Genomic DNA, 25,273 nt, shown 5'->3' on the forward strand with positions numbered 1-25,273 from the left:
CTACCCTCTCAAATTCCCTGGGCATGTACCAGCCAGTTACCCAGAAAATACAGGTTTCTACTTTAAGTCAAATCGTTTTTTAAATTGTTGGGTTGACATATACAGGGGTTACAATTACATTTGTTAGGTAGTGATTACATTACTTCTTGAACATTGATACCCCTTCCCATGTTTTTCTCCCTCTTTTCCTCCACCCACTACCTCACAATCATTTTGTTTTCCCCTTCTCTTCTCTATTTCAAGTAAACAAATAAATGTACATAGAATATACCAGGTACCAAAGTCAGATACAGTAATAACATGAGATAAAACATAAAGGAAAAAAAAGAGAAAAGAAATAACTACACATAAATTCTATATCTGTTTAGGTCTTTCTTAACTTTAATATGCAAAATGCATTTGCCTCTGAAATACAGAACAGTAGATAGGCAAGCTCTATTTATACACAACATAAATATCCCCATAGAAACTGGGGGCTGTCACACCAACATTGCCTCCCTCAAATCTACTAGTGTAAGGAAAATTGCACCCCAATTTACTAACATCGTGCTATAGGCTAACTTGAATGTGGGCAAACTGCCTGTGGGTTGCCATGACGATCACGCCTACGATTGAAAATGAAGCTGTTATTCACAGTACATATTTACTACAGTTTACTTTGTCTTCTAGGCTCTTCAATGGTCAACAAGGCATTATTATCCAAAACTTTAGCACAAGATCAATCCTCACCGTTACTAACGTGACACAGGAGCACTTCGGCAACTATACTTGCGTGGCTGCCAATAAACTGGGTACCACCAATGCGAGCCTGCCTCTTAACCGTAAGTAACCGGGGTGCAGAAATGCTTTTAGGGGGCTCATGGCTCCCATAGAGGAGCGAAGATGGAAAAACAAATGAATCAAAACCAAAAAATAAGCCACCTAAGAATGTAGTACAATCGTCTTAGAACTCGGCCTGATTTAACAATTCCTCCCAGAGAGGATGCTGGTTTGGGGAATTTCACAATCCTAATAGAACTGCCCATGATTAATAATAATAAAAATTGGAATGAACATATTTAAGAGCATAAAAAGAGGAAAAATAACAAAAAAACCCCAATGAGGTCAACGTGTCTTCTGACTGAGGATAGTGAGATTAATGGGGTATTGTTAGCTTTCTGGTTTAAAAACACATATTATTTCTAAGCATAGATTAAATACAGGTTGGATTTGATCTTCATTGGCTTTCCCTAGACTCTCATCTTGTAACAGCCTGAATTTCACATGTGATAAATAAAACCAAACAGTAAGTAAATAATCTGGGACACTATATGTTAGCATTTTTACTCCGTTTTGGAATGGCACTCAAGTGTTCAGTAAATGCGGAATGGCTAATATTGCCAGTTGCAGTGAGTTTGTATTTCGTGAAATAAACCCCGAAACAAACAAGACCAGTAATAAAAAAGTGGAGAATGATTTGTTAATTATAGCAGGTAAGGAGAGAAATATCCTCTTCTAGGAAAAAGAGCGTGTGGATTTCCTTTGGATTAGTATATCCTTATTTATGCAGATATGGTGGGTACGTTATCGTGCTTTGTTCTTTGCTCTTCATGCCCCAGCATACTCAGTTCCAGGTTTCATTTTAAGAAAAAAATATGAGACACAGAGTATGTTTAACTGAAGATCATGGACCAGGTATTTGCAAGGTTAACATGGTCTGCAAGAACATTGTGGGGTGTTATCACTTTGCATCATAAAGATGGCAAATAGGAACATATTATTTTTCTCCAAAAACTTTAAATATTAACAGGGAAGGATATTGTACAGGTACAGTAATGGAGGAATTTGACCTAAAGTGCCTTGCTTCCTTAACTGCTAGTCACATTGTAGAGATGGACATGGCAGCCACAAGAATCAGTTAAATGGAAAGAGATCTATGTCTTTTTAGCTAGCACTATATTGCAGTGTTTTTTTTCTGGAAGCTAAGTTAAGTGACAAATTGTTATACCACACTGTTTTCCTAATTTTCAAATGGAGTGTTTCTCCAAACGCTCACGAAGACTAAAGAGTCTACTATCACTCCGATTTCATAAATTATGAGTTATCATTTTGTAGTTAATATTTTATTATACCATAATATTTATATTTGTTGTGGCACTATATGATCATAAGATATCCCCAAACTGTATATATTGTACAGTTCTTCATAAAAATGGTTATTTCCATTTTGCAGAAGCAAGGATGAAATGTATATTTCTACTATGTAAAAATATACTTTAGAAAATTCAATATTTTATTAACTTTGAATAACAATGATTAAGACCCTCTGACTTTTCATCACGTATTTTATTATTTTAGTTCAATAATTCTCCACATTTACTTTTTTTTTTTTGCCAGTGCTGGGCTTGAGCTCAGGGCTTGAGCACTGTCCTTTGTCTTTCTCAAGGGTAGAGCTCTACCACTTGAGCCTCAGCACCACTTCTGGCTTTTTGCTATGTATGTGGGGTACCGAGGAATCGAACCCGGGTCTTCATGCATGCTAGGCAAGCATTTTAACCACTAGGCCAAACTCCCGGGCCCATCCACATTTACTTTTGACAGAAAAGTCATGCCTGCCATCCAATAGCCACAGTACATCACTCGGGCTTATGATTGTTTCTTGTGAGGATGGTTTATTATTGTAATGATGTCTGTCATGTGGAGTAGGGCTATAATGACCATCATAAAGTATTGAAGATATCACAAAATAGTATGACTGGAAATGTATTACAAATATTGATATTTCATATTAATATTTAAATATGAAAGGATCTGAAACAGTACATGAATTTATAGAGCAAATTAAAATTTAAGGCTTTCTAACATACTAGCATTTTGCTATTTACATTTGTAAATCGCATTCTAATTTTGAAAACTACATTACACGAAATGTGTCAAATTAGAAACAAATGTCACTTACTTAAAAGATTTCTCAAACACTCTGTTTTCTTCCTTTTTTACTAAAGAATTTATTAACATTGATTTTTACATCATATTGAACTGTCATGTTTAACAAACAAGAATTCAAGAAGAGAATCTACATATATACAAACACTGGCACTTAGATTTTAGAAAATATTTAAAATTAGGTTGGGGTTTGTATGTCATAGATACATATTAGTCTATGTAATAAAATATTGTCTATAGAGTCATACATTTTTATGTCTATGTATTTGTGTTTACATTTCCAATACCATGTCCATAGAATTGGGTATACAAATATTGAGTCCTCGCTCTTGTATTGTTTGGATCTAATAGCCACATATTATGGATACCATATGCCTTTTGTTCCTTTGATCTTGACTTGTCTCACTCAACATGATTCTCTGTAGATTCATCCACTTTCCTCAGGCACTCTTAACAGTGCACACCAGAGAAAGCTTTCAATGTGGAGTCTTCAGAACACCTTTTCATTGCTCTCTGCCACTGAATTTCTGTGGGTTGAGGTGCTCAAAGTAGTATTGCCATTGTAGTATTGTTGTTAACAAATCTTATCTGTAATTATTAATATAATCCTGAAAGTATGATGGAATGTCTGTATGTTTAGAACTATTTAAGAGAAACATCTGAATTTCTTATTGTACTAAGCATTTCTACTGGGCACTGCCATTATTTTACTTTTGTAGAATAGGAAATGAAACATAGAGCCTCTGAATACTGAACAAGACCTCCAGCCCTTATAACTATAAATATGCATATATACACACATTATGTGTATATTTGTGTACATATATGTACAATATACATATATATATATACCAAGTCATAGGATGCTAAGAAGATAGGATCAGTGTCTTGTAAATTTTTATCTGTCTTACCAAAAACACAGTGTCTGATTCTTAAAACAAGACTAATATGTCTTTAATAAATAAAGAGAATTAATAGACTAATCAATAAATTCATGAGCAAAGTACATTTAAACTGTAGAACAATACACAACTTGTAGAAAGAGAAGGTAGTTTCATTATAATTTTCTTATTGTGTACCATACTCTGTTCTAATTACATTGTATGGAGTGTGTTTATTTAATTTTCACAGAATTCACAGAGTTAGAGTCTACAATATGTATACAGATTAGAAAACTTAGAAAATATCAATATTAACAAAGTTAATTGATTAAAATGACAAAGAAAAACCATGAACCCCCAATGTCTAAAGAGCTCAAGTTATTAGCCATTTTCACTATGTCTATAACCATAAAACCATCTGCAAAGTGAGAATATTTTGTCATTTGTATCATATACTTCAACTGCAAAATCTCCAAATATACTATAATTATACAATTTTAATTATACCGTTAAAAACAATTCTATTGACAAATTAAATTGTTATTTTTTAATACATGTGAGCTCATTTTAAAGATACAATGTCCCATGTCCCATGATAAGAACTGTTACATCTTTACAGACTTTATGGTAAGGTATTCAATGACTAAAATTATTCAATATTAGTAGTTAGTCCTAAGCTGATCTAACATTGACATTTGATCTGCTGAGAACTTGCAGCTAGAGATTTATTTTTACTATAAATAGAAGAGTCTGATGTTAACTTTCCTATCTCTTTTTTTGATGTAGGTGAATTCAAAAGGTTATGATATCTTGGTATATGTTAATATTTTATAGATGTTTTAAACAAGAAAGTGGTCATAGAGGTATTATTGCATCATTGAATTGTCATTGAATTTTAAGACAGCATGTTTAGAAATGTGTTACCTGGCATGATGCTATTCAATGTCAAACATACAAACTACTTGGTAGTAGCATTCCAAAAGAGATTTAGCCACTGGAAATCAGCAATGTGACTATAATATTTAGCATAAATCCTGAAAATATTTTATCTACTGCTGATTGAAAATTACCCATATTTTCCAGATCACTGGTGAGATAATAATACAAATGTAAGTTCAAAGCTTTTCTGTAACTAGTACTACCAAAAATGAAAAAAAATAATTTGGAGTATTTGTATGTGTGCAAATGAATAAGAATATGCATTTTGCATAATGGGAGTCAAGCAGATCTTGGCTTGAATCCAAGTTTTCCTATACATGGGTTGTGTGTAACTTTGTATGTTACCTAATCTCCAGATCTTTAGTTAACTCATTTACAAATTGAGATTGAAAATACCCCCACTTCAAGGGATAGGAATTAACTGAAATGATTCATTTAATACACTTAAAATTTATCCTAGAACAAAGAAGTTTTGGATAAATACAAGCATTGCTACTATGCCTTAAGGTCACTTCTATTCATTTGAAGAAATATGATGATAGACCAGTTGAGTTAATGATTATTTGCCCACAATTTCACTGGTAACTTACATATTACATATGGTAAATATTCCCATAATGAACCATGAGGAATGCATGAAAATTTGAAATAATACTCCAAATATAATTTATAATTTAATCCCAAATTTTGCTTAAGTTAATAACCCAAGTTTATGGCACTAAGTCTAGATTAAATGTGTTGCTCCCAGCACAGCAGTTCAGGTATCCAGAAGGTTCAAAGAATAAAGGCGGAACTTTGGCAACCATTGTATTTTGAGAGTAGAATAATTCATTCAATAACATTCATTTGCCACACATGTATGGACTGACTCCAATGTGAAAAGCATTTAACATTGGAAAGAAGTTAATATTTTGGAGAAGAGAATTATTGGAAATACTTAAAATCCCCATTTCCATGAATTGTTAGACAATTGGAAGGAGAGGGACAACAACAACAACAAAAGCAATTCTAGCGCAATATAGTCAAAGATACCATCTGGAGCTGCAAAGACGACATATTCCAGGCTCTTGGGCCATGAAAGGACTTCTTCCGAGAGTAGTTCACATCACTGTTTGAGACTATTTTGCGAATCAGTGTAGATAAGTTCTCTAGGGAGGAATTGCTTTAAGTTCAAAAGAGAACCTATACATAGTAAACTTCCTTACTCACTTAACATCTGGTATCTAGAATTTTATTTTATTTTATTTTTTACCATGTGCTTTCTTCTTGAATAGGGACAAACTGATGACACTTCTATGCTCATACCTTAAAGAATATGTACCAAATGGTCCTATCCTGCCCTCTATGGGATCAAGTCATTAAATGAACACCACCCCTTCAGAAGGAATTCCGTAACCAGTGAAACCATCACTTCTATGATGAAATCATATGGTGTATGCTTTGATTTTCATTTTCACAAAGGACCACAAGTTTTCTAAAGGATTTCTTTCTTTTTTCTATTGTATTTTATTGTCGGGGTAACATATAGAGGGGTTACAGTTACATTCGTCAAGTAGTGGGTGCATTATTTCTTAAGCATTGATCCTCCTCATGTTTTTCTCTGGCAAGAGAATTAATTAGCAAAGAAGTTACACAATGGTCACAAGTTTTGATTAAAAGAATCTTCCCCTGAACTCTATGAAATAAAACTATCTGAAACAAATCGAGCATTCATATTGACAGAGTCTTTGTCTAGGGACAGTAAAATGCCAAACATCCCTATAACAGTATTTCCAAAAGTATGATGTCAAATCCTTTGCTGGTGTGTAAAATTCCACTATCCTGAAGAGACATTTTGCATTGTATATATGTACACTTACTCAAAATATCAAAGAATTTGCCTTAGAAATATCACCCACATGAACTTCCAGTGACTCACTAAAAGTGTCTATTACTTACCTTGACTGGTGGGTAAAATTTCCTGGTGAAAGCAATAATGGAGTTCCAGTACTGAATAATATATAGAGACAACACTGTCCAACACTGTAGAAAAACTCCACTCATCTTAGAGGATATTTTATCTCACACAATTTAATTTGATGAACACTACACTTTTGAAATAAAAAAAAAACCAGAAAACCTATAACTGATATTCAAAAGAGGAATTGAAGAGGCAACCAGAGAAAGTAAGAATGTGGATAATGTGACAGATTTTCCTGCCCTGATGCATGTGAACAGTACTCTTAACTGGTTTGATGAATGGAGAATTAACTGCAAATTATATTTCCACTCTCAATTTGCTTCCTATATCCCCAAATGCCAGTAAGCTACAGGAAAGGCTCCCTCTTACTTTTTCCCAGTGTAGGGAATTCTTATTCTTTATGAAAAGTGATTCCACAAATTTACATTAACTATATTTGAAATGAAAACCTCTTCCACTTGAACTTAAAAATGATTGGGTTTTCAGTTACATTAAAGAGTCAGTAATAAATGTAGATTCATTTGGTGCTTATTGAAGATATTGTACTATGTGAGCCAACTTGCTTCATACTCACAACTTTAAGATGTGATTGTGAAGGACAAGTGAATGCAATCATAATATTCAATGTATGTGTGCAGATGGAACCAGGTAACTTGAGGGGATGGGTAGGATCAGGAGAGATGAGAGAGAATGATGAAAGTTGTGACACTGATCAAAAGTTATTGTTCTTACAAAATGGTATGCTGTACAGCCACTGAAAGGTTATAAAAATAACCAAAATTATAAAACTGAGAACAGTTTCCTGGGAATTCTCAAAATTAATAAATCATGAGGTGTTATACATCAACAAATTCCCATTAGTTAAAATCAAATATAGATATTATTAGCACTGTAATTACCTACTCATACTGATATAACTTTAGAGCTGCAGGGTGATTCAGACATTGCCTAGTCAATTCCTATTTCTTAGCTAATATCATCTTTCCTTCTTCCAAATAAAGGTTGATGAAAAAACCTTGACAACAGAAGTATGTTCTGAGAAACATATCAGTAGACAATTTCAAGATTATGTCAATATCATAGAGAATACTTACATGAACCATAGATAATACAATCTACTAAAAATGTGGTACATACCTGATACAGAGTAATGTTCCTATGGCCACAAGGAACAAAACAACATGAAATCAAATCAAACTCAGAGGAATAAACATGATACAATCAAGATATCCAATAGTCACGAGATGTAAGAGGTTGCTGGTAGTATAATACTTTAGACCCCTATACAATAAATTCGCTTTATAAGTAAGAGTATATCCTAAAATATTGGCTAAAAGTATTGTAACTATATAAACTAGTAGTATAGCCGTTTATTATAACTGCCAACTGTAAGGTCTGCCGAAAGGAAACTCCACGCAGTTCAGGAGAAGAGGGTTTATTGCATGAGGAAAGAGCAGACTCCTGCTGCCCAAGATCAAGTTGGGTGAGCAAGAGAGCTTAGGGAGGGAAGTGAGAGGTTATAGAGGGGGAGGGGAATAGACACAGCAGAAGTGGATCCAACCTCAGAGGATGGGGAAATGCCTCAGTGGGGACCTCCCATTTCCCCCAGGCATGCCAGTTCCCAGGGTTACAGGTGCTGGGCGGGGATTTCCAGGGTGCAGTGGGAGAGAGCCAAGGGAAGAAGTCATTTCTTCCAAGTGGACCTAACACCAACTACTTGATAATCGCAGATGCTGAACTTTTGTATGACTAATGCAATATGTTTATTTACATCAATAATACTGCTGATGAGCTAATGTTTTGATACCTAGGGTATCACTTGGAATTTTTCAGCGTCTTTATAAGCATAAGGGACCACTATGTAATGTGTCATGGTCTATCGTTAACCAAAAAGACGGAATGTTGTACATACTTAACTTTTAATAAATTTAAAATTGGGTTTAGTTTGGTTGACTTTGGAGATCACTCTGAAAATATCTCATGTTTTTCTTTCGCTGATACACTTCTACAGTCACCTGTCAAAATGTCACAAAGTGTCAGAGAATTTGACTGGAAAACTTCCAGCATAAAGCAATTCCTTTCTTTTATAAAAGAGGAAACTGAAGCCCCAAAAGGATGAGTCAGAAGCTCAAACAACTATCACTGAAGCTAGAAATTGGCTTCTCCTACTTTTGTCTCAAAAATCTTTATCTTTGCATCATACAGATCAGACTTGAAAACAAAATCCAGTATGAGAGCTTTTGAACAGTTATCTTTATTCTCAATCTTTGAGACTCAGTCATCTCAGTTATAGGAATGAATATTTTATTTATATATGATTTCTATGAATTAGATAAGACACAGAATACATGGATAATGCACTGCCTGATCAAATTAAGAGCCCATTAAATGTTATATTATATATATATATATTTTACATGTTGGAAGATGAATATAGACAATCTCAGATTTTCATAACCTTGATATCTGTAACTTTATGTCAGTAATTTCCAAAGAAACAGCACCAGTTCTTTAATTCACTTCTTAATGAATCTATGCATATAATTAGGGTGGTTCTTATTTATTATCAATTAAATTAGTCATGCACATGAGCACCCACTTGTACACTTGTAATGAGTGAGAAAGAAAAGTAAGCTTGTTGATAGGAAGGGTTGTACAAGATTAATTACTTTACTTTGCATTTTCCTGCATCTTGCAACTCCTGGTATTATGCATATATTCCACTTAGATGACAAAGAGTCAGTGAATGATAAAGGCAATAGACACTGTGGTATTAGTTATTGTCATTGAAAAGTCTTGAAAGGTTTCAAGTGCATAGGAATAAGGTACCAAAACACATTGAACAAATATATATATATATATATATATATATATATTTACCACATTACTATCCTAGAAAATGAGTCATTTAGGTTTTGAGCTAAAATCACAGACATCTTTAGCAGTGACCTCTCTGGCCACAATTTCCTCCCTTATGAACATAAGATGACAGAATATACGTTCTCTAAGTTCTATTTCCATTGTAATGCTTTTAGAGGTTAAGATATATATATAAAATGTTAAGAAGTTATTTATATTTGTATTCGAAATTATATTTACTTCTCAAAAAACAAAAGTTCTGCCAATATTGTCCTTCTGTACATTTTTGTTATTGAACACAAAATTATTTTTTACTGGGAGAAAAATCACATTTTAATGTGTTTGGTTCTGTAGTGAGATTCCATGAGGCTTAGTTCAGTAACACTGTTGGTCTAATCATTTTGTCATCTCCACAAAGATTCTTTCTCCCCAAGGAAATTTCCTCTATGCTCACAACTTCCATTCTGTTGGCTGCAACCTTGGAAGAGACAGCACAGTAGATCTGGTCATTGCCTACTTTATTTTACCACAGTCATAACCCTGTAATTAATAAGGCCAAAGTGTGACCCTATATACATGGTGCTTATGCATATTAGACTTGGTATACTTGAAAACATCACAAAAATTCTACTGTAAAAGAATACACGAATGATACAGTTGCATCATTCCCTGTCTGTTTTCTGACAGAACGTGTAAAAGACTCCTCTCTATGGTAATGAGAAGTGGACTTTTGGCAAATATTGTTGTCCTTAGAAATGTGGCTAGCTTTGAATAATGAGCTCAAGACTTCATCTCATGACACAGTAGAACAACAAGAGCAACCTCCCAACTCAACTTCATTGTTTTCATTTCTTCCTCTGAGAAATGAAACCTAGTTTTAGGAAACAGGATATACATGAACAAAACTGTGATTTCAAAGATCTGAGTGCCTTTGTAATTAAGCTTCCTCTTTGCTTTTGTCAGTATAAAGCATAAAGTATAGAACATTCTAACAGAAGTAAAGTGAAATTGGCTCTTTTTCTTTTCGTTTTTATGTTCCAGATAAAAGCAAAGAAGGGCTTCAGAATTAACTGTGAAAAGCAATGATATTTCAATGGCCCAGCTTCCTCTAAACCACTGTAAATTCAGTGTTAGTGTCCATAAAACCACTAGGGAGACAGAAAATAACATGTCCTCTTCAGATGTGTCTATTCAGCGTGGGCTGGATTTCCTTACTTATAAATGTAATTCAATTGGGATTTCTCTATGGAGACACAAATTAGCTATCCACATAGTATAAACTTAAATAAGATTTGAATAAATCAAGCAAGACTTGCTTGTGTGGAAATGTTATTTCACCTATGCTGTGGCCCACATTTATAGTAGATTGAATTTTCCCCAGTATTACCTTCTTTTTTTTCCCTTGAGCCAGAATTCACTTTTAACAGTTTTAACAAAGAAGCAACTCGATTTCCCTTGTTCTGAAATGTGGTTTTAGGTGCTAAAACTCTTCTGTTCCATTCTTTGATTTTTTTAAAAAAATAGTCCAATTAGTACACATGTAGAGTTGGCTAATTAGTGAGGTGGATCATAATTTTTGTCAGTGAAACCATCAGGTCACTACACATTCCTTCTAAAATACCTCATAAGACAAAATATTAGCACTATGTCTTCCTAAAACTAGAAAGATACTAATGGGCACTCCTGCAATTAATGGTCCTAATTGTAAGGCTATTTGTATTTCTCAAAAAAGAACAACTCAACTTCTTAAAAGCATTAAAATCTATGCAATAATGAGATACTGTACCAAAATGGGTCAAATAAAACTATTATACTGAGTGATATTGAGTTAACACATTTTTGGGAAGCCTTGCATAAGCCATGGCTGCACAACTCTGCTGGATTCACTCTTCAGGGAGAAGAGCAATGAAAAAAGTTCACTTCTCACAGGATAGCATATTGCCTGTTGGGACTCTTATCTCACATTGTTTCTTGCATCCATTTGATTTCAAACTATTGAACCACCTGTATTTTCCCAACATCCCTTCTGCCAGCAGTACTTAAAAGAATGGGCCTCCTTTTCAAGATAATCTTAGATTGCCATGTTTCACTTTCTTGGTAATTTTTCCATTTATTTTCTTTTTCCACCAATCCCTTCTAGACTTTCTTCCTCTTCCTCTTTTTTTTTTTTTTATCAGTCCTGGGCCTTAAATTCAGGGACTGGGCTCTGTCCAGTCGATATGACTCCTGGCTTTTTCTGTGTATGTCGTACTGAGGAATTGAACCTAGGACTCCATGCATGCTAGACAAGCATGCTACCACTAGGATATGCTCTTGTACCCTCTTGCTCTTATTCTTAAGGTCATTGTAAGTTACTACAAACGAACAAAAATGTTCATTCACATATTATCAATGGTTGCTTCTCATCTTCTGAGTACTATCTGTCCATCTGTTTTTAAGTTTGTAGATCATTTCTCTTTTTTTTTACTTTTGTTTTTCCTGCAATTTCTCTTCCACCCTAAGACTTGATCATCACCAAAAAGACAGATAGATAGATACTTCTCTAAACAATATAAATTTGTGACAGAGCTAAACAACCTCTGAATAGGCAAGCTAAAATGCTTTTGAATGCTTCATCACTGAAAATGTAATCAAACTTAGCTTATCTAAAATTGATTTAAGTTGCAGCCTAAGGGCCAACCTTTGACCAGGGCAGCATTCACACTTGAATCGATTCTGCCTGCAATTGAATTACTCAGGCAATTCTGTGTGTTTTCAGCTTTAGCCCTGGAGTGCAAATGGCCAATTTAGGAAGCAACTTGGTTTTGCTTGAAATTTGCAGGAAGATTTTCTCACACGTTCCTGGGGAAAAGCTTGCTTTTCAAAAATATTCTCTTGGTCACAGAATTGGTTGCCCAGAAGATGATTTGTTTGCTTGTTTTTCATTTGTTTTCATTCGAGAAGGCTTTGCATTCCCCAGGATACACTGATGAGATGAATTCTAATCCTTCAATATGTATGCTAAAATTTAGGAGAAGTGAAAATTAATGAGGAAACTATAAGTCAGTAAAATATGCTGTTAATGAATAGAGGAAAAGGTCAGAAACAGATTGCATCTTGTAGTTCTAAAAGCAGAAGTTCACAAAACCATTTTTACTGTGATAGAAGCAAACTAAATTTGACAAGTCTCTTTAGAATTGTATTATACATGGCAAGACCTCCTTCTTTTCTTCTTAAAATATTTGACAAAATGGACATGGAGAAAAATTACAGATACTTACTTTGGTGAGAGGCTAGGTGGTTTTGGGAAGGATAAGGGAGATACCAGTAGGCACGAAACTCATAAAAATGCACTGTACACATTAATTGACAGAATTGAAACTGATCTGTACAAAAATAAAAAGATAATAAATGGACATATTCTAAAATATTCACCTAAGGTATTTACAATAGTCTTTTGTCATGTACTTCCATTTCTTCATGGATTTCCCCTGATTCTGTATACCAATTTTGTATTAACCATTCTCCTCACACAACTGCCTTCATTTTCACAGTTTTAAGCAACATTATCTTTTAGAGTTAAGTTATGAGACCTCGGGGGGGGGTTATCTAGTAATATTTTAGTCCTTTGAAGCCAGAGGGGAAAATGTATCACCCCATCAGAAAATCTTTCAAGGTCTCGTATTAATATCACAATAAAAACAAAATCCAAGTTTGTCTCCCTAACTGTGCCAAAATGAGAAGAATAATACATATTTGAAATTCTTTGAAGTAAGTGGTTAATTGTCTTTCATATCAACTCAATTCTTCCCACCTATGAAAAAATGAATAATTTTATTCATTTTTTATCATTCTTGCTTATTTAAATGGAGAAACTTGAGATGGAAAACAGAATACCTTGAGCTATATGATTAGCCACTGATGTCATACTTTGCAAATGTTAAGTATTCTTATCATTCAGTTTGTTGACCAAAATATCTAGTCCCATGAGGTGTGGGAATGCAGAAATGAGCCATCGTACTTTGATTTTTAACCTTTGAGTAACAATTTACTTTTCTAATTGAAAAGTTCAGGCCTGGGAGTTTGGCCTAGTGGTTAAAGTGCTTGCCTAGCATGCATGAAAACCCGAGTTCGATTCCTCGGTACCACATACATAGAAAAAAGCTGGAAGTGGTGCTGAGGCTCAAGTGGTAGAGCTCTAGCCTTGAGAAAATCCAAGGACAGTGCTCAGGCCCTGAGCTCAAGCCCAAGACTGGCAAAAAAAAAAAAAAAAAGAAAAGTTCAATTCAAATTGAGCTGATAAATGTAATTCAAGCTTGGATTTGTAAATAAAATTGGAAAATGCACATATTTTTAGGGTACTACGAGAAATTTTGGTACATGTCTACATTCTATGATGGTTACATCAGGTTAAACATTTGTGTATTGCAAATATGTATCAGTTAGTGAGGTAAAACATTCAAACACATTTTTTATGGTTTCTTGAAGTCATATATAAACTTCTTGAATCAGAAGGTTATATCCTTGACAATAACCCATTCTGTCCTCCCTATCACTCTCCCTGGTCTCTGATTACCAGCTAATCTATTCTCAATTTGTATGAGAACAGTAATTTGTAAATTTCCCTTATACATAAGAAAGATCAGGTGATATTTAAATGTTTGTACTGGATTTGCATCACTTAATATAATGATCTCAAGCCAGACAAGATGGCTCATTTCGATAATCCTTAATACTCAGGAGACTGAGATCTGAGGAATGTCCAGGCACTAAAGTCTGTGAGACTTTTACTCCAATTAACCACCAGAAAACCAAAAGTGGTGCGGTGGCTCAAGGGATTGGTTGGTATCCTTGAGCGGAAGTTCTCCAGGACAGCTCCCAGTACCAGAGTTCAAGCCCCACAACTGACATAATAATAATAATAATAATAATAATAATAGTAATAATAATAATCTCTTGTTTCATTCAGATTATTGCAAATGACATAATCTTATTCATTCCTTTGGGTAAATATTATTTCACTTTCTATAGACCTTCACCAGTCAATGGAAATAAGTTGTACTTCTTAGGTACTTGGTTGTTGTGAACAGAGCTTCAGTACATATGAAAGTAAAAGATGCTTCTTCAACATAATGATTTCTATCCCTCTGACTGTGGGTCTAACAGTGGGATTGCTAAATCGATGGCAGTTTCTATTTCTCCCTCATTTTCCCATTCCTTCCTTCCTTCCTTCCTTCCTTCCTTCCCTCCTTTCTTTTTCCTTCTTTCTCTCTCTTTTTCCTTCCTTCCTGCCTTCTCTCCCTCCCTCCTTCATTTTCTTTCTTTCTTTCTTTCTTTCTTTCTTTCTTTCTTTCCTTCCGTCCTTCCTTCTTTTTTCCTTTCTTTCTTTCTTCCTTTCTTCTTTCCTTTCACTCTAAGTATCAAATCTAGTGCCTAATTCTTACACACACACACACACACACACACACACACACACACGAGAGAGAGAGAGAGAGAGAGAGAGAGAGAGAGAGAGAGAGAGAGAGAGAGAGAGAGAGAGGCAAGTAACCTCTTAGTAAGCTTCTCCATGCTAGACTAATTAATTTACATTTTGCAAAACAATGTGAGGGGTTCTATTTTCTCCACATCCTTGTCAGGGTTATCTTTTGTCATTGTAAAAGTTTCCATTTCTAAGTGAGATATTTCTTTGTGTTTTGAATTTGCACTTCTCTTATAGCTAGTAATGTTGGAAATTCTTTATATATTTGTCAGTCATTTTTATGTCTCCTTTGAGAAAATATGTATTGCTAAGTTCCAATTACTTCTATTTCTTTTATGGCTATTGAGATTTTGAAAATTTATTGCTATTGAGATTCTGGATATTAACTGTATGTGAAAAAGATTTTAAAGTTTTATTTCCACATTCTGTATGTTTCCCATTACTCTGGTAACATTTTCTTTGCTGGGCAGAAAATTCTTATTTTTTTCTGACATCTCACTTGTCTAGTTTCACCTCTGTTTCTTGTGCTTTGTCCAAAAATTATTTTATTTTATTGTTTAAATTTTATTTTATTGTCAGGGTGATGTATAGAAGGGGTACAGTTACATTCATGACTTAGTGAGTACATCACTTTTTGAATATCGTTACCCCTCCCAAGATTTTCTCCTACTTTCCCTCTCCCCACCCTCTCCCAAGTTTTAAAGTTCATTTTCAGCATAATGTTCTGTGAATATCACTGTTACACTGGTTCACCCTCTGCTCTTTGTCTCATCATCTTATATTTCTCCTTCCCTTCCCTAATTCAAATAAACAAGCAGATGAATATACAATATGTCAGGTTCCAAATTCAGATACAAAAAATTGTTTTCTATTCCAATGTCCCAAATAGGTTTTCTTGGGAAGGGAAACAAGAGATATAGCAATCAGTACAAAATGTAGTAAATTATAGAGTTAAGAAAATAAAGCTTATGGGTAAATACGAAATGCGTATGTGGCTGGAGCAGACATTTCCTTACTTGTGGCAAAATTGACTTGTGGCTAACTCATAAAAGGTGTTGGAAGAAAATAATGCCTTAACATAGCATTCAAAGCATCATAGCATTCAGAGCATCTTTCTACATACAATTCCTGACTTTTAACGAGTTGATGATGGTACCATAACGAAGAATACGTATACTATTGGCTATTAGTATATCTTATGGCACCTGTAAAAAATACCCATGTATTTAATATTTGCCTTAATTACTCTACCACTTTGGTCACTCCTCAGGTATATGTACTATTTATACTTTATATATTCTATATACTATATGTTCTCTATATATGCTGTACATACTATATATATTCTTATATGTTTCTAGACAATCATATACATTTGTGGCAATTTTTACTTAAGACTAATTCACTCTGTTGTTCTATAACTGTTACTATTTGATTAATACTGCATGATTTAATGAAATATTTAGCCTCTACTATATTTCCCTAAATTGTCTTTTTGAATGCATTGTTGATCCACTCATCAATTCTTGCTGTAATTGCTTGAGTCAATCTCTTTTTCCTATGCAGGGTATTTCAAAAATCCCCCCAAAGACAGAAACAAATTTTTCATCTCTGAGGAATCTAATAAAATTAAATATGTTTGACCCTGAATATATTCATAGATAACTTGAATATGTAAACTTATAATATCTTACCTTATGCCTAAAGAATTCTGTGATTAATAGTGGCATAATTACTGCTCACTAATAAATAATATTTATGTGACCAAGAAAATAGACCATAAAGATAATTTTTATTACCTATTGTTTATTGTATCCAATGACTTTTCTGAAATAGTATGTACTGCTACCATCCTAGAACAAGGAAGAGTATGCAAAGGACAACTTAATATTTTTGCTTATTATGCTTGTTGTTTTATTTCATTCCCTTTTGTTTCTAATATTTCCAGTCCATGCCTAATGTCTTTAAATAGGTTATGAAAGGAGCCGAAGAATAGAGCTGAGAAGGGTAGGCACAAATGCCTATTTATCACACTCAGTACAAACTGATGGCTGTGGAAAATGAGAAGTATGAAAGAGAGGTAGGTGAGTCTTTATTCAGCATGGCTGGTATAAGAGCAGACTTGATATCTTAGTTCAGCTAGAGAGTGGACAAAGGCAAGAAGCAATATAGTGCTATATCTAAATACAGATACTCATGGCTTCTGGAGATCAGAGAGAGTGTGTATGATCACGGTGGAAAAATAGCTCCAAGCAAGTACTCTGCTGCTGATGATTCAGAATCATTATCTTCACATATACAGACGACATTATTATCCTTTGTTATTTAACAGTAGTTAACTTCAACATGAGAGAAGCTTAGCTTGTAACAGTTAAAAAAATGTGATGTGATGTTGTGGTGGTTATTGTTGTTGCTTACAAAGGAGAATGCCACAGACTGACAAGCTTAAACACACAGATAGCTAAAACGGTCTGGAACCAAATACTTCTTTTAGAAATGAATTAATAGTGTACATGTGTATGTGTATAAAATGTATGTATGTGCACGTGTGTATATGTGTGCGTATGTGTGTATGTATTCATTGCTAGATTAAAAATCACCCAATAATGGTTTCAGTTCTTCATGATTTCCATTGTACATATTGAGTATAACCTGTGGCTTCTAAAACACTAGCAGATTATGCTTACCATTATGCTTATTAGTATGCTTATTATGCTTATGTTTCTCATTTTGTGGGGGCTTGGTTGGTGCACCAACTTTGTTAACACTTTATTGAAGGTTGTAGCCAAAAGTCATGGGCTTCTTCATAGATAATCCTGCACAGCCATAAAATTCTAAACTTTGTTTTCTTTCAAATTATTTTTGAAATCTTAACATCTAAAGCAAAGTTCCATAATAAAAAAAATTATTTTACCAACCTCTTATTTTACCATTAAAATTCTATTAGGGCCAAGTGCTTATAGACCCTCCTCTTCAAAGGCAGGACTATTTCAGGAGCACTTTCATCATCTTTATCCATTAATATTAAAATTCTATGATACTTGGAAGGAACTAATAAAAGCAAAAAAAGCCTATGAGTAACTTTCTAGACTACTTATCTAAATTATCTTTGTTAGTTAGGATGAGAAACTGTAGTAAATAATAAATCCAAAATATTCATTAATTAAATAAGACCAAACCTTATTTTTCCATACATTGAAACCTACAATAAACAGCTTAGGGCTAGAATAGCATCCTAGTATCAAAACCAGAGCCTCTTTCTGTGATTTTATTCTGTTGGGGACCATCTGTTTCCAAGGTCACCTCAAAGTACAAGATCTCTTACCAATTCAGCCATCATATCTATATTTCATTTTAGAGGGAATGAAAAGAGGACAGGAGGTTTCCATCCTACCTTTGTAAATACTTCACAAAATTTTGTATACATCATTTACCCTTATGTCTTACTGGCTCTGACTGATACAATACACTTGACTTCAAGGGAAGTTGGAAATGTTGCTTTGAATATTCTTAGCCAAAGAAGGGCCATTTTAATAGGAAGAGAACAGGATGAATATCCTCCTATTATAACCAAACACTTCATAAACCAAATGTCAAGGCATACCTACTCCTATAGAGTGTACTGATTCCACTGGCAGGTAGAAATTTTTAGTGTTTCATTCAAACACTGAGGACATAGGACTTCAGGCTAATGTATAGATTTCTGAGTTGGTCTAATCTTTTTCTTATTCTACAATTTGTTCTTGATCAACAGCTCAGTAAGATCTGAAATAAGATGTTGAATTGGGGAAGCAACCCATATGTATCCTCTCTATGAAGAATACACTCCAAGATCCTAGTATATATCTGAAATTGTGGATAATAAAGAACCCTGAGCCAATGGTGTACATAGAAGGAGCATCAGTAATACCAGTTTTTTTCTGTCCTCTAAACATATTAAGTCTATGCATCATTGTCATCATACCCTTGCACTTGGAGACAATTATTAAGCAAAATAAGTTATTCAAGTACTATGATTGTACAACAGTGGACCCAATAACTGAGAGTTTTCATAAAATTAATAAATAGACAGTAGGCTAGAGAAAGAGGTGATTTATGTCTTATGAGAAATGGAATTGGACAACACAGCATTTTCTCATGCTTCTCAGAATTGTGTACAATTTACAACTCTTGTTGGTTATTTCTTTTCTACAACTCTGTTTCACACTGTGATTAATTGTAGTAAGTGAAAACTCAGAATATCAACCCAGTGGATAATGGGGGTCTGTTATACTTGCAGTCTTGTCTGCATCCCTCAAGTTCACAGACTTACCATGGCAAATGTATTAGCCTTCTTTCATATTGGGGTTGGTGCTTTATAAGTATTTCTTCACTGTTTCTGTTGAAGAACAAAAGCAATAGCTTTTCTTTAATGTTGCCAGATAGTTTTGAGACTCTTGATCAATTTAGAGCATAAGGCAGAAGAACTTCTCCTTTAGAAATGATACATTCCCCTTAACCCCACCTCTGAAACAGGGCTACCACTTTCCTAAATACAGAGCTCTGGAACTGGGGTAGCTCAGGCAATATGCATTCCCATTCCCCTTTGAGTTCTCTCATTCTCCTTCTTTGCAAATGAACAAAGTATAGAGTCAGTTTTAGAAAATTTTCACATTTAATAATGAGAAAATCATTCATCTTACAAAGATTTTCCTATTTTGTAATAGCTCAGATGAATAGATATCTGAAAATTATTTTAATCAAACTGGCCTAGATATATGCAAATCATTTCTGTGTGCTGATTTCAATAGAAATTAATTTTCTTGATCAAATAATGCATAACACATACACAGAATGTCACAGAACATATGCACATCCTTAATATTGTATTAGGATGGACTGACAAAAAGAAATGACTAAGGCATTACTGGGAAATTCGCAAGTCTTTTAGGCTAGCAGGGCATAGATTTGTTAATTCCAGCATTCAAAGAAGTATACTGAACTTAAAAGCATTCTTAACACATAAATGCTGATTACTTAAATCACACATCATCTTCCTCTGCTTATTTTACACATGAAGAAAGTACATGAAGAAAGTATTCCAAAGGGAAAAAGCAATAATCATTCTTTGGCATAGCTAAAGGTAGAAGAAAGTTTTCTTATTTTGCAACTTTGCTAAGAAAGATGACAAAAATCTGTGCCAATCAATAACTGAAGTGTCAGAAGTTTTACTATACTTATAAACTAAAGTTAATTTACCACAGTTTTCTGAATGCTACAGAAAACACAAGACTCCTGGGTCCGAGCTATGACTTTATTATTAATATCCAAACAGTAGCCTGCATTTTTCTACCAGTTTTCTACACTAATTCCCAGAAACATAGTATGAATTTCCTAAGTGTATGTATACATATGCAATGTTAGCTTTCTTTCTTTAAGGAAGTACTCAGTTTAGGGAGACCAGTATTTTATACCAGATGGTAACTGAGCTTCTTTTGTTTTGCTTTTTAATCTCAGAGGGAATATTATCTCATCCCCACAAGAAATGGTCTGAATATTTAATTTTCATCTTTCTCTTGGTTTTGTTTCATGGAATTCCTAACAAAGTGTATAAGGCAAAACATGCGGCAGTGTAAGAAAACCAGTAAAGAAGTTTGACTGGCATTGGGTTGAGAATAAAAGAAAAATGGAGGGTATGTCCACATCTTAAAATTTATTATGCCTTTATGTATACCAAGAACCATGTTAAAATACAAACTCTTTTCTCAGTGACTCTGGATTCAATTCTAGAATTGTGAACCTCTTCAAGAGCTCAGCAATGTAGTATCATCTAAATTCAAGGTTCTGGCGGAAGATTGGCTCAGTCTGAGAAAGGCTTGATTCGTATCATATTCTAGGTTCTGAATTTATTTCATAACTCCTTGGAATCTTCAAAATCAGTGTGATAGGATTTAGCAGTCTATGTCAAATTGGCATAGTCTAAAACTAGAGGGACGATAACTTGTGTTCTGAAAGATGATAGAACATCATCTTAGTAATTTATAAGAAGAGATTGACTGAAAGTACAATATGCATATTAACATGATGCCTTTGTTATGTCCCCAAAATGATTACAAAAGAAGTCACATTAAAATCAGAAGTCATTCTGTTAATTTGTTGGGAGAAATCACTGTTTGAGGGTAGAAAGTAATTACGGTGTACAAGAACAGCTCTTCTCACCATGTAGAATGATCTGTACAGGACATCAAGCTACAATCTGAAGGCTGCATAGTAAGCATGGAATCAAAAATAAAGAGCCTAAATATTAATTGACATGACTATACAGTCAGTGGTACAGCCTTCATATCACAAAATAGCCATTTTCATAATGAGACAAATATGCATAACACCCAATAATTCTAGCTCTTTTTTTCTGAGTGGTACATATACCATATCCTTCTTGAAGCCTCTCTCCCAATTTTCCTCTGTAAGTTTTTGTTGTTCATGCACGTGGCTTACCAAATGCTAGATTTTTACCTTCTTTCTCACTAGCATCACATCAAGTACAGCCATATAGACAGGTCCCCAGTGTTCCTAAATCGAACACATTGGCACCATGTGATTGTGTATGTGGGAGGCGAATCTCTCAGCACTTGTAAATTCTCAAAAACCATCAGCAACCATCAGAAGGTGTCCTGAAGTGATTTTTAAACCTACCCCTCTCCAGCTGTGCTCTGTCCACCTGTTTTCTCAGTAACTGAAAATTATTTTAAGATGATATTAGCATACCAACCAAGCTGGTCACCCTTCATCTGGTGTTCATCCACTGCTCCTCTAAGAGCTTTTTAGGGCTGTTAAATACCAGAAGTCAATGTGCTATATCCATTCACTTATTAACATCTAGAGCAATTATATGTGCAGTCATATCCATGTATTAACTAATGTTTTCGTAGTAACAACTCCAATCTTAACTAAAGTATTATGCTTAGCAATTGAAAAATAAGCATGAAAATATTCTTTGTAAACAACCACACATACTAATAAGTCTGCTTTTAAGGTCTTCAGAGCTGTTAATAAATTCTTTAATTTGATAGGGAAGGGGGGAAAACCAAGACCGGGGGTGGGTGGTGGGGGGGGAGGGTAATGGGTACCAATACATGTGAAAGGGTATCAATGTATGTGAATTAATGCACCTTCTATCTGGCAAATATCATGTAACCCTTTTATTAATTACAATAAAAAATATAAAAAAGTGTGTTCAACTCCTATGCTGAAAACCTGTACTTAAGACAGAAGGTTGCAGGTGTCAAAAATGCCTGAAAATTGTCACTGACAGATAGATACTTTGCTCTCCTCAGTACCGTAAAGACATATGATGTGGAAGTTACTGGTATTGAACAATGTCCTATTCAATATATGGGAAAAGAGCATGTATTAGGAGCTTAGATGCAGAAGTCCGTGAAACAGCAACAACACTGATATACTCTTAGTTTGACCAGAGTCTTGCATTTCAGTTGTTTACTGTCCTTTTCTCTAGGAGCAATTACAATTTCTCAGAATTTCAAAAGTCTGCTTTCTGCCTTTGTTTAGACTTGCTATGTGTCACAAGCTTAATGGGCACTTCCAGAAGTCGTGATTAAGAATAAAGAATAGAGATTAAAGAGGTCAGCCATGCTTAGATGGCTTGTTAGAGTTTTAAACCTGTCGTAAAGCTAAATGAAGTCTAGTTGAACCTAGAAATTGCCAATATTCTAACACAGAAGACAAATGCTGATACTCAAAGTTAATTTTAAAATGACAGCTCCAAAGCATGGAACAGCATAGTCCAAAAGTACAGTGCAGGAATGGCCCTTCTCCCTTGCCCTGTTCTAGCACCCCACATTTAATACTGAAATTAGCCATAATACAGTCAAATTAAATGGAGTTTACACTGTGCCATTTTTACACTGTGCCTTTAAAAAAATGTCTGGGCCCTAAAGGATACTTTAAAGATCTCCTGGGGTATAATGAGCTCACATTTCAGACTTATTAGTCTTGTATGACTTAGTCAGTTACTTTAACTTGGATCTTGGTAAATCTAATTGATTGGGAATACCGAAACTGCTACTTACCTTTTTAAAAATAGTACATCCATGATGCCAACTGAAACTATGATTAACAACAGAAACAGGCATCATGAGAATAGTCCTGTTTTGACTGAATAATGGATTGCCACCTTTTCTACATGTGCTAAATACATATGGTTTCTTCATTTTGACTTTCAGAAAACTTCAGGTAAGTCTATCTCCAAATATATGCCTGAGTAAGAATGGATGAAGATAAAATGCCACTTGTAGTTAAACTTCATGCTGCTTTATAGTATTAATTTCCACAAGATAAATGAACCCTTATCTCATTAATATATTTTTGTTTAATACAAAGTCTAGAATCAATACTTCTTTTACTTCCTGTTGTACTATTGCTTCAATCTGACAGTTAACACAGACAATGAAAAATATTCAAAAACAAACATCATGGGCATTTGGTTGAGGCACAGTGATGAACTATGTGTCTAGCATGCACGGGGCCTGCACGATAGAAATCAGTGAATGTTCATTTCTATTTATGAAAAAATGAACCCATAGAAATAGAGTATGCATAAATGAACAAGAACCGGGGTTTTAGCCTAAGCCATCAGCCTCAACTACTTCATTAACTTCCTGGGAATTTGGTTTAAAATTTAGCTTATTTGTTCCTTCTGCACTGAGATGACTTGTTTGTAAAATTTAATTGTTATGTTCCCATGTATTTAATGAAAAGAGGCAGTTAGAACCACACAGCAATGTTTCAGAACATTTCCCTTTATAAAATAATGAAGTATATTGTATAAACAAAGTTTAAAAAAACTGTTAGAATGCTTTTCTACGCAGCAAGAAATAATTAACGACTGGAAGTATGTATGTCCACGTAAGAAAGATTTATTTATAGTACAAATTTTAAAACATTATATATTACTCCTGAAAAGTATTTGACTACTAAGAAATAGCCATATATATGTAGATTTGTCTTATATTAAAAGCTATATAGACCCAGAATATTACCTCTATTAATGATCTACAACTAGTAGGAAAAGAAAAACAAAGGTTCTTCAGAACAGAGACAGTCTGTGGTTTAAGATAGGGAGAGTGAATTTAAAGTTCCATGAGTGCCAACAGCATTGAAATACAATTTTTAACTTTTATTTTATTGTTGGGGTGATGTACAGAGGGGTTGCAGTTACACTCATCAGGTCATGGGTACATTACTTCTTGAACATTATTACCCATTTCCATGTTTCACTTGTCAAAGCAAAGGCCACTTACAAGGGAAAAAGAAGCTGGGCCTATAATAGTAACAAATTAGAAACAATATCTTTTTTCCATATATTTTTATTGTAATTAATAGAAGGGTTACATTACATTCGCCAAATGGAAGGTGCATTACTTCACATACATTGATACCCTTTCTCATGTCTTGGTCCCCATTTACCTCCCCCTACCCCCACCCTCATCTTGTTTTCCCCCCTTTCCTATCCAATTTCAAATAACCAAATATAAATATATCCAATATATCAGATAACAAATTGAAATACTTTAACAATATGAGATAACCAAGGGACAGCAAAAGAGATGAGAGATAACATAGTACATTAAGGACAACAATCACTCATTATCTGACTTTTGTTTCTATATCCTAGAGGTCCTTTCATTTAGTGTCATACTGTATGGCCTTATGTATCTAGGTTTTGCTCTATTGCAAATCTCTGCTAGAAGAGTCCAAGGTTTCTACTGATTATGGTAAATGAGGGAAACCATTGAGCCTATGTTCCTTTGAGTCTGGCTTACTTCACTTAATATGATTTTTTCTGTCTTTCCATTTCCTAACAAATGGGTCGATGTCGTTCTTTCTGACAGCAGCATAGAATTCCATTGTGTATAAATACCACATCTTGTTGAATCACTCATCAACTGAGGGACATCTGGCTTGGTTCCATATCTTTGCTATGGTAAATAGTGCTGCAATGAACATTGTTGTGCTAGTGGATTTAGTATGTCCTTGTTTCTGGACGATTGGGTAAATGCCAAGTAGTGGAATTGCTGGGTCATAGGGGAGCTCTCCAAAGAAACAACCATTCCATCAAAAGATGGGCCAAAGACTTAAAGAGAGTCTTCTCTGAAATAAGAATGGCCTATAGACACATGAAGAAATGCTCCACATCTCTGCTCATAAAAGAAATGCAAATCAAAACAACTCGAAGATTCCACCTCACTCAAG

At 34.4% G+C, this 25,273-nt stretch overlaps 1 protein-coding gene across 1 annotated transcript in view; it reads left to right on the forward strand.

The window, feature by feature from the left end:
* Positions 1-25,273, forward strand: part of Negr1 (neuronal growth regulator 1) — a 791,453-nt gene that overhangs the window by 603,555 nt on the left and 162,625 nt on the right. Inside the window, exon 6 of the mRNA XM_090334607.1 lies at positions 670-821. Within this exon, the coding sequence (XP_090190733.1) occupies positions 670-821 (152 nt within the window). The remainder of the gene's footprint in view (positions 1-669; positions 822-25,273) is intronic.

This window comes from Megascapheus bottae, chromosome 6 (genome assembly GCF_031878675.1).
Source record: "Megascapheus bottae isolate mThoBot1 chromosome 6, mThoBot2.hap1, whole genome shotgun sequence".
Classification (NCBI taxonomy): Eukaryota; Metazoa; Chordata; class Mammalia; order Rodentia; family Geomyidae; genus Megascapheus; species Megascapheus bottae.